General features: G+C 43.0%; 1 protein-coding gene across 1 annotated transcript in view; it reads left to right on the plus strand.

The window, feature by feature from the left end:
• The first annotated feature begins 4,897 nt into the window (after nucleotides 1–4,897).
• otud7a (OTU deubiquitinase 7A) overlaps nucleotides 4,898–16,432 on the plus strand; it is a 113,738-nt gene continuing 102,203 nt past the window's right edge. The window contains exon 1 of the mRNA XM_072281919.1: nucleotides 4,898–5,045. Within this exon, the coding sequence (XP_072138020.1) occupies nucleotides 4,961–5,045 (85 nt within the window). The 5' untranslated portion in view covers nucleotides 4,898–4,960. The remainder of the gene's footprint in view (nucleotides 5,046–16,432) is intronic.

The raw sequence follows: 16,432 nt of genomic DNA on the forward strand, positions 1-16,432 counted from the left end.
GAGATCATGGCATCTGCTGTTGACCTGTTGTTCCGGTAGGCAAATTGCAAAGCGTCGAGGTTGACCGGTAGGCTGTGGTTGATGTGTGCCATAACCAATCGCTCAAAGCACTTCATAGAAATTGATGTCAGAGCCACAGGTCGATAGTCATTCAGGCATGCCACCTTGCTCTTAGTCATGATCTTTCAAGAATCACTTGATTCTGGCATTGTCCTGGAGGACTGGAAGATTGCAAATGTCACTCCACTCTTTTAAGAAGGGAGGAAGGCAAAAGAAAGGAAATTATAGACCAGTCAGCCTAACTTCAGTGGTTAGAGAAAGTGTTGGAGTTTATTATTAAGGATGAATTTTCAAGGTATTTGGAGACTAATGATAAAAATAGTCAAAGTCAGCCTTGTTTTTTTAAAGGGAAATCTTGCCTGCCAAATCTGTTAGAGTTCTTCGAGGAAATAACGCAAAGGAGAGGCAGTGGATGTAATTTACTTGATTTTCAGAAGGCATTTGATAAGGTGCCACACATGAGTCAGTGGTGGAGGCAGATACACTAGTGAAACTTAAGAGACTACTAGACAGGTATATGGAGGAATTTAAGGTGGGGGGTTATATGGGAGGCAGGGTTTAAGGGTCGGCACAACATTGTGGGCCGAAGGGCCTGTACTGTGCAGTACTGTTCTATGTTCTATCACACACGAGTCTGCTTAACAAGTTAAATGTCCTTCGAGTGTTACAGGAAAGATACTGGTAGGGATAGCAGAATGGCTGACAGGCAGGAGGTAGTGAGCGGGAATAAATGGAGACTTTTCTGGTTGGCTACCAGTGACTAGTGGTGTTCCTCAGGGGTCAGTATTAGGACCACTGCTTTTCACATTGTTTGTCAGTGATTTAGATTGAGGGGGCGACCCTTTAGAACAGAGGTAAGGAGGAATTTTTTTAGCTAGAACGTAGTAAATCTGTGGAATAGTCTGCCACAGACCACAGTAGAGGTAAAGTCCATGTGTATATTTAAGGCGGAAGTTGTTCGTTTCCTGATCAGTCATGGCAGCAAAGGATACGGTGAGAGGATAGATGTATGAGGACGAGCTGGATCTGGGATCAGCCATGATGGAATGGCAGAACAGACTTGATGGGCTGAATGGCCTAATTCTGCTCCTATGTCTTATGGGAAGGCTTACTAGTATTGGCACTGGGATGGGTTAATCTACAGTTGCAGGTGAATGGAAGCAGAATGCCAGAACAGATAGTGGAGTGGTAATGGAGGAGATTCTGTTAAGACCTCAAATAAAGTCAGGAATAAAGTGGTGGAGCATGGTGCAACTGGTGTTCTGAGCAGCATATATTTCAATGCAAGATGTATTGTAGGAAAAGCAGATAAGCTCAGTGCATGGATCAAACATGGAATTGTGAGCCATTAGTGAGACTTGGTTGCATTAGGGGCAGGATTGGTAGCTCAATATTATGGGGTTCCATTGTTTTAGACGTGATAGAGTGGAAGAGATTAAAGAGGGAAGGGTGGCGTTACTAGTTAGGGAGATTGTCAAGGCAGGGCTCAGTCAGGACAGACCGGAGAACTCGTCGAATGTGAATAAAGGCTCCCTTTATTCCCATTCTTGGCCTTATGCCAATCAGCCACTGCTTATCCATACTAGAATCTTTCCTGTAATACCATGGGCTCGCAGCTTGTTAAGCAGCCTCACATATGGCACCATGTCAAATCCCTTTGGAAAATCCAAGAGCATAATATCAGCCGTGTACTACTGCTTGGGGTGGATTCCCATATGGAGAATGTCCTTGCTGTATGTCTGATAGGGTTAGTTCCTATAATGGAGAGACTAACCCTATCCAAAAGCCTTATGCCCTCCATCCCACACCAGCTCCTTAGCCACGTACTAAATTGTATAATCTCCCTAGTTCTGGCCTCACTAGCACATGACACGGTTAACAGTCCTGAGATCACAACCTTGAAGGTCCTGTCCATTAATTTAACATTTAAATGTTTAAATGAACTCCCTATGCAAAATCTCATCACTTGTCTGTCATTGACACCAACATGGACCACAACCCCTGGCTGTTCTCCCTCTCAGAATGCTGAGGACTCGATCTGACATGTCCCAAGTCCTGGCAGTTGGGAGGCAACATACCATCCTGGAATCTTGTTCTCACCCACAGATCCTCCTGCCCGTCCCTCTAACTAACAAATCCCCTATCACCACAACCTGCCTTTTTTCTCTTCCCTTCTCAGTACCAGAGACCACTGTGACTTGCCTCTGTTAGGTCAACACCCCTAACAGTATACAAAGTGATATACCTGTTGTTGAGGGGTATTCTGCACTGTCTCCTTCACCCCTAACTGTAGTGGTTAGCACAACGCTTTACAATACCAGCAATCCAGGTTCATTTCCTGCTGCTGTGTGTAAGGAGTTTGTACGTTCTCCGCATGACTCTGGATGCTCCGGTTTCTACCCACAGTTCAAAGACTTACTGCTTAGTTGGTTAGTTCATCATTGTAAATTGTCCTGTGGTTAGGTTCGGGTTAAGTTGGTGGGAAGCTAGACTACGTAGTTTGAAGGGCCAGAAAAATTTGCCTAAAGCAATCACAATCATGTAAAGACCATGATCACCCACCCCATTATGATTTACACGGCAGACAGACCTTATTTACATCTTTCCTGTACCAAAACTGCACACAATACTCCAAATAAGGCCTCACCAATATCTTATATAATTTCAACATAACATCCCAACTCCTGTTCTCAATAGTTTGATCTATGAAGGTCAATGTGCCAAAAGTTTGCTTTATGACCCGATCTATCCACTTTCAATTATGGACCTTTATTCCCAGATCCCTTTGTTCTACAGCACTCCTCAATGCCGTAACATTCAATACCTTCCCAAAATGCAACACCTCACACTTTTCTGCATTAAATTCCATCTGCTATTTTTCAACCCATTTTTCTAGCTGGTTCAGATTCCGCTGCAAGCTTTCATAGTCTTCCTCACTATCCACTACACCTCTAATCTTGGTGTCATCCCAAAATTTGCTGATCCAGTTAACCACATTATCATCCAGATTGTTGCCATAGATGATAAACAACCATGGTCCCAGCACCGATCCCTGCAGCACTCCACTAGTCACAGGTGTCCAGTCAGAGAGGCAACCATCTACTACCACTCTCTGGCTTCTTCTGCAAAACCAATGTCTATTCCGGTTTACTACCTTATCTTGAATGCCAAGCGATTGAACCTTCTTGACTGACTTTGTCAAGAGGGGTTTTGTTAAATACCTTGCTGAAAGTCCACGTAGACAACATCTACTGCCTAGCTTTTTTCAATTTTCCCGATAACTTCCTTGAAAAACTCTGTAAGATTGTTTAGACACAAAGCCGTGCTGACTATTCCTAATCAGTCCCTATCTATCCAAATACTCGTAAATTCAGTCCTTTAGAATTCCTTCCAAAAACTTTTCCACTACTGATACCAGACTCGCCATCCTATAATTTCCTGGTTTAATCTTAGAGCCTTCTTAAACAGTGGAACAACATTCACTGTCCTCACCTGTTGCTAAGGATGATTGAAATATCTCTGCTAGGGCCCCTGCAATTTCTGCACTTGTCTCCCACAGATCTAAGGGAACACCTTGTGAGGCCCTGAGGATTTGTCCACTCTAATTTCCCTCAAGACAACACTTCCTCCTCTGTAATCTGTATGACCTCTCTGCTGCTTTGCCTCACAAGGTAAATGCAAGCAGGCTTTTTCCACTGAGTTTAGGTGAGGTCATGGTTTAAGGGTGAAAGGTGAAATTTTTAAGGGAAACATGAAAGGAAACTTCTTCATTCAGAGGGAGGTGAGAGTGTGGATCGTGCTGCATCACAAGTGGTGGATGTGATTTTGATGTCAATATTTAAGAGAAGGTTGGATGGGTACATGGATGGTATGGGTATGGAGATCTCTGGTCCAGGTGCAGATCAATGGGATTATGCAATTTAAATGGTTTGGCACTGACTCGCTGGGCCAAAGGGCCTGTTTCTGTGTTGTGGTTTGCTATAACTCTATGACTTTAAAAACAATAAACGTACATTTTATAAATTAAGAAGGATTATGGCTAACTTGTCCAAGATGAACCGTGTGCATTAATTATAGTTGAAAGAGTTTAATTTGCTTTGGGTCATCTGCATCACTTGTTCCTTTTGACTTCAGAAGTTATGTAGTTTCTTGTGTTCTTAAAATAAGAGCACTTTCAAATATTGTCATTTAGGCAGAAGAAGACCATCAGCAATATGTAATATAGGTGCACAAGCAGCAAATCGTGGTCATATATATCGGACCAGGCAGTTTTGTAAAGAGGAAGGATATATCTTTAATTAATGACCTTTAGTAAGGTTATCATCCAGAAACATTGGCTCTTCCTTTACAGATGCTGCTTGACTTGCTGAATGAATCCAGTACTTTCTTATTAGATTTCATGTTTGCATTATCAGTTCTATTTTGCCTTTGTGATAAAGGCATCCTTAAACTGGTTTTAAATTTTCTTTCTGAATTATTCTGGCAGAATGGAGCAGATGTTAACATAACATTTAATGCTGTTTGCAGTTGTAGATTGTTTTCTTCATTCTTTGGTTCCTAACGTATGAGTCATTGTCACACACTGGTGAGACTGTTACTTTCACAGCTACTGAATGGTACAAACTGTTAGAAGGGATCTGCTGCATTCATATTGCTTTGCAGCAGCAGAAAACAAGCAAATGATTATGTGAGAAATTCTGTACTTCCCCATCTGGCTGCAGCAGTCACTAGAAAATAGTCAGGAGCTCCTATAAGATTAATGTTTGATACCATATTTGTTTTTTTTATTTGCCCTAAAGGCTGTTCATGTTTCCTTTTTGTTTTCAACAGATGTATATCTAAAAGCCTGGCGACTGAAACCAGTTCTGTGGTGTGGCAGGCAGTGCATCTATATGATCACATGATTCTTGATATGGATGCAGTCCTGTCAGACTTTGTTCGGTCCACAGGGGCAGAACCTGGTCTGGCAAGAGATCTGCTGGAAGGTGAGTGAAAGACTGAAGAACAAATATGAGCGTCTAATCTTCAGAGGAAAATATTTGAATGTTTTCGTGCTTTTTTATTTTGTCATACTGGATTTTGTTTCTAGTGCTTGATATTTCTTGACTTTGTGAAATTCAAGCGTGGCTTTCTGATTGGCAATGAATCAAGTTTAACATGTTGCAGTACAGAAGGTAATTTACCATAGTGCACATTCTATAAAAATGTAAGAGTAGTGCAATCTTTAAATGCTTTTTCCAACAGTAGGTAGGATTTGTGTTAATGTGGGACTAAACTGTTTTGTCTCTTCATTCCATCCTTAATTTCTGTGAGAAGGTGTTATTAATGTTAACATCTGTGAGTAGCTTTGTATATCCAGCATCTGGGGCCTTAACCAAATTCCTGCCAGCTTCTCAGTCGGCTGGCAGAATGAATTTGGGGCTTCACATAATTGAGCATTTTTAATCTATTGATTGGCACAGTTACTTTATTATTCCCACAGACACATGATATTAGAAGCTGTAAGTGTTTTCACCTATCATGGGGAATTAGACTGTGAAGGGGCTGTTATATATCAGGGGCAGAATAAAATTACATAATCCTTTCTGAGGTCATCGCCTTTGAGTCAAGTTTGCTCTGTGAAAGAAATCTGCCCACCTCAAGCCTGCAACATGCTTATCAAGAAGCCAAATTATTAAAGTGGTCTATTATTGTCATATGTACTGAGGTACCCCCTTCTTACAGTATGCAATAGGTTCCAATGAGATCTTCCCACATTCCTCTAAACTCTAGCGAGTACAGGACCAAAGCCATCAACTGCTCCTCAAATGTTAACTCTTTTATTTCTGAAATCATTTTTGTGAATCTTTGTGGACCTCTCCAATGCCAGCACATCTTTTCTCACAATACTCCAGTGTGGTCTGACCAATGCTTTATAAAGCCTCAGCATTAAATCTTTTCATGCCGCAAAGTACCAACGCAGATTGTTCCCCAAATATTGAAGTCTGTCTCAATAAAAAAACCTACTGGAGGAACTCATCGGGTCGAACAGATTCTGTGGGAAGAGAAAAGAACTGTTAATCTTTTGGGTCAAAACCCTGCATCAGAACTGAGTGGAGAAGGTCATTATAAAGAGGAGAGGTGCTTGAGGTAGAAAGAGGAGGAACTAAAACGGCAGACAGGTTGCGCCAGTTAAGTGAGGGGAAAGGGAGTGGAGTTAGCAGACAGTAGAAGGAGGATGATAGATGAACGCAGACACAGAGAGAAAAAACAAGAGGCAGATGGAGTGAGGTAGGGGCAGTGTGTGTGAAGTTGAAGATAGCTGTTAGAGGTGATAAGCAGGAATGCAAAGGGTTATCACTGCTGGAATCTGATAAGTGAAAGTGATGATAATGGGAGCCATAAGGGGAGCAATGTGTGGCAGATAGAACCAGAAACAGATAAGGGGTTCACTCTAGAAGCCTGTGAGTGAACTTGTTTTTACTTTGAACAACTTCTTATTTCCTACAAGTCAAAGGTGTAGCCATGGGCCCCAGCTATGCCTAACTTTTTGTTGGCTATGTAAATCACATACTGTTCCAAACTTTCTCTGGTACTACTCCCAGACATCCCACCTCTCTTGGAAGTTCCGGGAGTCTCCCGCATATTAATAGCGGCTCCCTGATGCCCGCAAATTATATACAATGTCCCGGAAATCAATTTTTTTGAGAGCGAGCGAGAGAAAGCAAGAGAGAGCGCGAGAGAGTGAGGGAGAAAGCAAGAGCGCGAGTGACCACAAGAGAGAGAGAGAGAGCGAGAGCTCACCATGGGAGAATGTTCCAAAAAAAGAAAATATAAAACGTATGTCACCCCAGACTACACTAAAGTGTATCCCTGCCTAACAGGGGTCAAAATAATGACAGTGTTGCTAGCTGCACTGTTTACAACAGTGACTTTTCTATTGCCCACGGTGGGTTAAGACTGTGAAAGACATGTTGAGGTAAGTTTAACAGGTGTCATTCGTTCATTAGCATAGCTAATATTATTTAAACTAGCTGGCTAGCTGCTAAGGGGCTACTCTATTGCAGACATCCTACCTCTTCTGGAAGTTCCAGGAGTCTCCCACAAATTGATGGTGCTACCTCCCTGAAATGAGCTTTTGCAGGGTGGGATGTCTGTACTCCCCAACTCTTTTTCATTACATTGACAACTGATTTACTGCTTCTTCCTGTATCTGTGCGGAACTCATCAATTTTAAAACCTTTGCCACTAACTTCCACCTTACTATCAAATCCATATGGATTTGTCCGAAACTCCTCTCCCTTTTCTAGATTCCTGTGTCTCATGGTATTTACTATGAAATAACTGATTCTCACAGATATCTAGACTACCCCTCTTCCCATCCTGTCTCTTGTAACGATGTTGTCCAGCTTCCCTGTCTCTACTTCATCTGTACTCAAGATGAGACCTTCAATTTGAGGATAAATGAAATGTACTCTTTTCTCAGGAAGTGCAGGCTCTCTTCTGCTGTGGTTGATGGTGACAACTCTCACAACTCAGTTTCCTATACTTTTGCTTTTACCCCAACTGTCTCCAGATAGAAGAGAGGTAGAATTCTGCTGGTCCCCGCTTTTCAGTCTAAGCCTCTGCACACAGCTCATCATTCTTCATTTTTACCAGCAAGAAAGCAGCATCCATCATCAAGGTTCCCCACCATCCAGGCCATATTCTCTTCTTCTACAGGAGGTACAGAAGCCCTTGTGTCCCACACCACCGGATTCAGGAACAGTTATTACCCTACAGCCATCAGGTTCCTGTGAGTTATGTTCCATTTAGCATGATAGTGGTGTCATACAGCAAAAGAGGGGATATCCTCCGTCTGAAAGAGGGACTTTGTGTTTGTTCGAATTGTGAAATTGTCATTTTCAACAAGCTATCATGAACAGAAGCACCTGCCATGAGTAGATTGGTGAGGACAGAGTCAAGTGGTTGATCCCTTATGATGGTTGCCTCACTATTGACTACAGACCCAGTTTTGCAGCTATATCATTCAGGATTCTGCTTGTCAGTAGTGTTGCTGCATTAGGGTTATATGTAGTGCAAAAAGCAAGGAAAAAATACTGGTGTGTGTTCATTGTCCATTCAGAAATCTGACTGCATAGGGGAAGAAGCTGTTTCGGTAGCATTGAGTGTTTGTCTTCAGGCACCTGTACCACCTCTTTGGTAGGAATGAGAAGAAAGCATTACCTGGGCCTTAATGAGCATGCCACATTTTTGAGGTATCACCTTTTTGAAGATTAAAACACAAAATAATCTGCAGATGCTGGGGTCAAAGCAACACTCACAACACGCTGGAGGAACTCAGCAGGTCGGGCAGCATCCATGGAAATGATCAGTCAATGTTTCGAGCTGGAACCCTTCATCAGGACTGAAGAGGGAAGGGGCAGAGGCCCTAGTGGGGGAAGGGTGGGAAGGGGAAGGCTGGTAGATTCCAGATGAAAAACCAGTAAGGGGAAAGATAAAGGGGTGGGGGAGGGGAAGCAGGGAGGGGATAGGCAGGAAAGGTGAAGAAGGAGAAGGGGAAAGCACAATGGGTAGTAGAAGGAGGCGGAACCATAAGGGAGGTAGTAGTATGAACATCGAATTCTCCAACTTCTGATAATTCCCTCCCCCTCCCTTTCCCTATCCCAGTTTCACTCTGCCCCCTCCCCCAGCTGCCTACTACCTTTTGTGGGTGTTACCTTTCAAAGATATCCTCAGTACTGGGGAGGCTGGGGCCTATGATGGAGCTGGCTGATTTTACAACTTTCCGTAGCTTTTTCCAATCCTGTCCAGTGGCCCCTTCATACCAGCCAGTGATGCAACCAGTTACAATGCTCTCCACGGTGTAGAAACTTGTGAGTGTCTTTGGCGACATACCAATTCTCCGCAAACTTCTAATGAAATATATCCGCTGTTGAGCCTTCTTTGTAATTGTATTAATATGTTGGGCCCAGGATAGATCCTCAGAAATGGTGACACCCAGGAACTTGAAACTGCTCACCCTTTCCATATCTGATTCCTCGATAAGGACTGGTGTGTGTGTTCCTTTGACTTCCCCTTCCTGAAATCCACAGTTAATTCCTTGGTCTTACTGACATTGAGTGCAAGGTTGTTGATGCAATGACACTCAACCAACTCCTTGTCACGATCTGAAATTGAGCCAGCAAAAGTTGTCATCAACAAATTTGTAGATGCCCTTTGAACTGTGCCTAGCCACAAAATCATGGGTGTAAAGAGAGTAGAGCAGTGGCCTAAGTGTGCATCTTTGAGGTGAGACAGATTCAAATGCACCTCCTCCAAACATGTTGATTGTATTTGGTGCATGTGATGTGGCTCCTCTACATCAGAGAGACTAGCACAGGCTAAGGCAACCGCTTTGCCAAGTAGCTGCTTTCTGTTCTTTATGGCCATCTGAAGCTTCCTGTTATAAAGCATTTTAATTTCCGTTCCTATTCCCACACTGCTTTGTCTCGTCTACTGCCAGGGTGAGGCCAAACGCAAACTAGAAGAGCAGGACTACAAATTACACCTGAGCAGGCTACAACCTAACTATATGAACATTGATTGCTCCAATTTCAGGTAACTTGCTCCCCTCTGTCCCTTTCTCTTTCCTCTTCTGGTACTGGTATGCAAAGTTCAAAGTAGGTTTATTATCAAAGTTATTATACAGCCCTGGGATTCATTTTCTTGTGGACATGTACTGTAAATCCAAGAAAAACAAGAATCAATAAAGACCACACCCAACAGAATGGACAAACAACCAGTGGGGAAAGGACAACAAGCTGTAATATACAAAAGAAAAGAGTGATAATAAATAAGCAATAATAAATAAAAAATAAAAGAGTGATAGTAAATAAGCATCTTCAACTGCTCCTTGCTTCAGTCTAAGATCCCCTCGTGTTTTAAGAAGGCAACGATAATCCCAGTGCCGAAGAAGAGCAAGGTGGCATGCCTGAATGACTATCGACCTGTGGCTCTGACATCAATTGCTATGAAGTGCTTCGAGAGATTGGTTATGGCACACATCAACCATAGCCTACTGGTCAACCTTGACGCTTTGCAGTTCGCCTACCGGAACAACAGGTCAACAGCAGATACATCTCTCTAGCCCTACATTCCTCCTCAGAACACCTGGGAATAAAGACGCATATATAAGGCTCCTTTTCATTGACTACAGCTCTGCCTTTAATACCATCATTCCAAATAAACTGATTCTTAAGCTCCAGAACCTGGGCCTTAGCACTCAGATCTTCAGCTGGATCTTCAACTTCCTCACAGACAGGACCCAGGCTCTCCTCTACAATCACCCTGAGCACTGGTGCCCCACAAGGCTGTATACTCAGCCCCCTGCTGTACTTACTGTACATCCATGATTGTGTAGCAAAGTTTCCATCAAACTCAATATATAAGTTTGCTGATGACACAACAATTGTAGGCCGTATCTCAGGTATTGATGAGTTTGAGTACAGAGAGGAAATTAAGAACCTGGTGGCATGGTGCGAAGACAATAACCTATCCCTCAATGTCAGCAAGACAAAGGAATTGGTTGTTGACTTCAGAAGGAGTAGCGGACCGCACAACACAATTTACATCGGTGGTGCGCAAGTGGAACAGGTCAAAAGCTTTAAGTTCCTCGGGGTCAATATCACAAATGACCTGACTTGGTCCAACCAAGCAGAGTTCACTGCCAAGAAGGCCCACCAGCGCCTTTACTTCCTGAGAAAACTAAAGAAATTTGGCCTGTCCCCTAAAATCCTCATTAATTTTTATAGTGCACCGTAGAAAGCATTCTTCTAGGGTGCATCACAATCTGGTATGGAAGTTGTCCTGTCCAAGACTGGAAGAAGCTGCAGAAGATCGTGAACATGGCACAGCAGATCACACAAACCAACCTTCCGTCCTTGGTCTCACTTTACACCGCATGCTGTCGGAGCAGTGCTGCCAGGATAAGCAAGGACACGACCCACCCAGCCAACACACTTTTCGTCCCTCTTCCCTCTGGGAGAAGGCTCAGGAGCTTGAAGACTCCTACGGTCAGATTTGGGAACAGCTTCTTTCCAACTGTGATAAGACTGCTGAACGGATCCTGACCCGGATCTGGGCTGTACCCTCCAAATATCCGGACCTGTCTGTCGGTTTTTTTGCACTGCCTTACTTACCATTTTTCTATTTTCTATTTATGATTTATAATTTAAATTTTTAATATTCACTAATTTTTACTATTTTTAATATTTAATATTTGTAATCCAGGGAGTGGGAAGCGCAGAATAAAATATCGCTGTGATGATTGTACGTTCTAGTATCAATTGTTTGGCGACAATAAAGTATAAAGTAGAAAGTATAAGGATAAATATCAAGAAAATGAGATGAAGAGTCATTGAAAGTGAGTCCATCGGTTGTGGGAACAGTTCAGTGATGGGGTAAGTAAAGTTGAGTGAAGTTAACCCTTCTGATTCAAGAGCCTGATAGTTGAGGGGTAATTACTGTTTCTGAACCTGGTGGCATGAGCCCTGAGGTTCCTGTACCTTACTCCTGATGGCAGCAGTGAGTAGAGAACTTGGTCTGGATAACAAGGGGTCCTTGATCGATGCTGCTTTCCTGCGACAGTACTCTGTGCAGGTGTGCTCAGTGGTGAGGAGTATTTTTTGTAGAATTTTCTGTTCAAAGACTTGGTGTTTCCTTGCCAGGCTGTGATGCAGCCAGTCAAAATACTCTCCACCACACATTTATACAAGTTTGTTAGACTTTTAGATGTTATGCCAAAACTTCGCAAACTCCTAAGGAAGTAGAGGTGCTGCCGTGCTTTCTTCATAATGGCATTTGCGTATTGACGGATCTTTTGAAATGACAGCACCGAGGAATTTAGAATAAGCCACCCTTTGAATCAGCTTCTGTGCAGTTATCCTTCCTTGGGGATAAAGGGCAGAGGACGAAAGGAGAAGATGGTAAAATTTATCTTGCCTCTTCAGAGCCTTTCGAAGCAAGATGGGATGCAAAATGTGAAGAAGCCTTCGAGTTGCTTAAGGAGCTGCTGACTAAAGCACCCGCATTGGTCTTTGGAAACCCCCATTTGCCATATCTATTGCCTACAGACAACATCCAAGAGGGTTTTGGAGCTGCTAGCAGGGATGATAGCAGAGCAGCAATGGTGTGAGTTTCTGGAAAAAATGAGGAAGGTGCATGATAGATGAAGAAATACTCAAATAGCAAAATAGTACAACCGTGGCTCACGAAAGTCAAAGGTAATGTAAAAGCAAAAGAGAGGGCATACAACAAAGAGAAAATTAGTGGGAAGACAGAGATTTGCAAAGCCTTTTAAAACCCTACAGAGAGCAACTAAAACAATCATTAGAAGAGAAAAGATGAAGAATGAAACCAAGCTAGCAAACAATATCAAAGTGGATAGTAAAATATTTTTCAAGTATGTAAAAAAATTAAGAGAGATGAGAGTGGAGATAAGACCGCTAGAAAATGAGGCCAGAGAAATAATAATAGGGGATAAGGAGATGGCAGATGAACTAAATAGGTATTTTGCATCAGCCTTCACTGTGGAAGACACTAGCAATATGCCAGATGTTGATGGGTGCGATGGAAGAGAAGTGATTGAAGTTACTATTGCAAGGGAGAAGGTGCTCAAAACGCTGAAAGACCCAAGAGTACACAAGTCACCTGGACCAGATGAACTGCACCCTTGAGTTCTGAAAGAGGTAGCAGTAGAGGTTGTGGAGGCATTATTAATGATCTTTCAAAAATCATTGTTCTCTGGCATAGTGTCAGAGGACTGGAAAATTGTAAATGTCACTCTACTCTTTAAGAAAGGAGGAGGATAACAGAAAGGAAATTATAGACCTGTTAGCCTGACCTCAGTGGTTGGGAAGATGGTGGAGTCAATTGTTAAGGATAAAGTTATGGAGTACTGGGTGACACAGGACAAGATAAGACAAAGTCACCATGGTTTTCTTAAGGAAAAATCTTGCCTGATGAACCTATTGCAATTCTTTGATGAGTTTACATGTAGGATAGTTAAAGGGGATGCAGTGGATGTTGTATATTTTGACTTTCAGAAGTCCTTTAACAAGGTGCCACACATGAGGCTGCTTACCAAGTTAAGAGCCCATGGTATTACGGGAAAGTTACTGGCATGGTCAGAGAACTGGCTGATTGGTAGGAGGTAGCGAGTGGAAATAAAAGGATCCTTTTCTGGTTGGCTGCCAGTGCCTAGTGGTGTTCTGCAGGGTCAGTGTTAGGACTGCTTTTTATTGATTTGATTCAACTTTATTGTCATTGTGTCGAGTACAGATACAAAGCCAATGAAATGCTGTTAGCATCTAACCAGAAATGCGAAGAATAATGTTATTTACAAAGTAACTGTGAATAAAAAGTAAGTGCTACAACACAAAAATATAAAAGTACTGAGACAGTACAATATGGGTGCAATACTGCTTAACGCTGTGATGTGAGGTTCAGCAGGGTCACAGCCTCAGGGAAGAAGCTCTTCCTGTGCCTACTGGTGCGGGAGCGGAGGCTCCTGTAGCGCCTACCGGATGGGAGGAGAGTAAAAAGTCCATGGTTAGGGTGAGATGCATCCTTGATAATGCTTTTTGCCCTGCCCAGGTAGCGTTTATGGTAGATGTTCTCAATGGTAGGCAATTGGGTGCCGATAATCTGCTGGGCAGTTTTCACCACACGTTAGAGTGCTGTATCTCAATGATTTAGGTGATGCAATACATGGCTTTGTTGCCAAGTTTGCAGATGATATGAAGATTAGTGGAGGGGCAGGTAGTGTTGAGGAAACAGCTAGGCTACAGAAGAACTTAGACAAATTAGGAGAATGGGCAAGAGAGTGGCAAATGAAATACAATGTTGGAAAATACATGCACATGCATTTTGGTAGTAGAAATAAATTTGCAAACTATTTTCTAAACGGGGAGAAAATACAAAAATCTGAGATATAAAGGGAGTCCTTATGTAGAACACCTTAAAGGTTATCTTGCAGGTAGAGCCAGTGGTGAGGAAGACAAATGCAATGTTAGATTCATTTCAAGAGGTCTAGAATACAAAAGCAGGGATATGATGCTGAGGCTTTATAAGGTATTGGTGAGGCCTCACCTTGAGTATTATGAATAGTTTTGGGCTCCTCATCTAAGAAAAGATGTGCTGGCATTGGAGAGAATTCAGAGGAGGTTCACAAGGATGATTTTGGGAATGAAAGGGTTAACATACAAGGAACGTTTGATAGCTCTGGGTCTGTACTCACTGGAATTTAGAAAGATGAGAGGGGATCTTATTGAAACCTTTTAAATATTGAAAGGCCTAGACAGAGTAGCTGTGGAAAAGATGTTTCCCATGGTGCGGGGTCTAGGAAAAGAAGACACAGCCTCAGAGTAGTGGGGCGTCCATTTAAAACAGAGATGTGGAGAAATTTCTTTAGCCAGAGCGTGGTGAATTTGTAGAATTTATTACTAGAGGTAGCTTTGGAGGCTAGGTTCTTGGATGTATTTAAAGCAGAGCTTGATAGGTTCTTGATTGGACACTGTATCAAAGGTTATGGGGAGAAGGCCCGGGGGTGGGGCTGAGGAGGAGAAAAAAGGATCAGCCATGGTTGAATGGTGGAGCAGACTTGATGGGCCAAGTGGCCTATTTCTGCTCCTTTGTCTTATGGTGTTGTATCATGATCAGGGCACATTGTTGAAACCTATTGCTTTTGTCAACCAGAGTCTGTCACCCTGCAAGCGAAACTACTCCACGCATAAATTGGAGTTTCTGGCATTGAAATGGGCTGTGGTGGATAAGTTGAGTGATCATCTATCTGGTGCCCAGTTCGAGGTGAAGACTGACAACAATCCATTGACTTACACCCTGACCTCAACGAAATTGGATGCCATAGGCCATCATTGGTTGGCAGCGTTGTCTGCCTATGATTTCAGCTTGAAGTACTGGCCGGGGAACCAGAACATTGATGCAGGTGCATTGTCCCGGCATTCACATGAAGGGCTGGAAATGGATGGATAGTGGGAGGGTGTTCCTTCACCTGGAGTTAAAGCAATGTGCCAGTTATCTGCCACAGCAAATCAAAGACAAGGCCAGGGCAAGATAGGGCTGTGGATCATTTAGAAGCTTCTGGTTGTGCCATTCCACCGGCTTACTGCAACTTGACCGCTCTGAGTACGAAACAGTTGTCTGTGTTGTGTCCTGCGGAAATGGCAACAGCTCAGTGAGATGACCCTTGTATAGGTACTGTTTAGTCAGCTGTTATGGAAGTGGATGTGGCCCAAGTTGAAAAGGTGAAACGGCCTGCCATACCTGTACTGATGAGAGAATGGAACAAACTGGAGTTGAGGAACCAGGTTCTATATAGGGTCACGTCCTCTCCAAACAGGCCTCGGCGTTTCCAGTTGGTTTTGCTTGAGGATCATTGGGGGATTGTGTTGAAGTCACTTCATGATGATTCAGATCATATGGGGTTTGACAAGACCTATGGATTGGTCTGAGATCAGTTCTACTGGCCCTGAGTGAACCCTGAGGTCAAACAGTACTGTAATAATAATAGGGTTGTTGTGATGGGAGATTTTAACTTTCCTAATATTGATTGGCATCTCCGTAGCACAAGGGGTTTAGATGGGGTGGAGATTGTTCGGTGTGTTCAGGAAGGTTTCCTGACACAATATGTAGATAAGCCAACTAGAGGAGAGGCTGTACTTGATCTAGTATTGGGAAATGAACCTGGTCAGGTGTCAGATCTCTTGGTGAGAGAGCATTTTGGAGGTAGTGACCAAAACTCTATCTCCTTCGCCACAGCGCTGGAGAGGGATAGGACCAGACAATTTGGGAAAACATTTGTTTGGGGTAGGGGGAAATATGCTATTAGGCAGGAACTTGAGTGCATAAATTGGGAGCAGATGGTCTCAGGGAAATGCACGACAGAAATGTGGCAAATGTTCAGGGAATGTTTGCTTGGAGATCTGCATAGGTATGTTCCATTGAGGCAGGGAAAGAATGGTAGGGTTAAATAACCATGGTGTACAAAGGATGTAGAAAATCTAGTTAAGAAGAAAAGGAAAGCTTATGAAAAGTTCAAGAAATTAGGTACTATTAGAGCTCCAGAAAATTACAAGGTTGCTGGGAGGAGGTTAAGAATGAAGTTAGGAGAGCCAAAAGGGGCCATGAGAAGGCCGTGATGAGCAGGATCAAGGAAAACCCCAAGGCATTCTACAAGTATGTGAAAAGCAAGAGGATGAGCCATGTGAAAATAGGACCAATCAGGTGTGATGGTGGAAACGTCTGCATGAAGTCGGAGGAGATAGCAGAGGTACTTAGTGAATAGTTTGCTTCAGTAATCATCAGGGATAAAGACCTTGGCAGTTGTGGGGAT

This window comes from Mobula birostris, chromosome 18 (assembly GCF_030028105.1).
Source record: "Mobula birostris isolate sMobBir1 chromosome 18, sMobBir1.hap1, whole genome shotgun sequence".
NCBI classification, from domain to species: Eukaryota; Metazoa; Chordata; class Chondrichthyes; order Myliobatiformes; family Myliobatidae; genus Mobula; species Mobula birostris.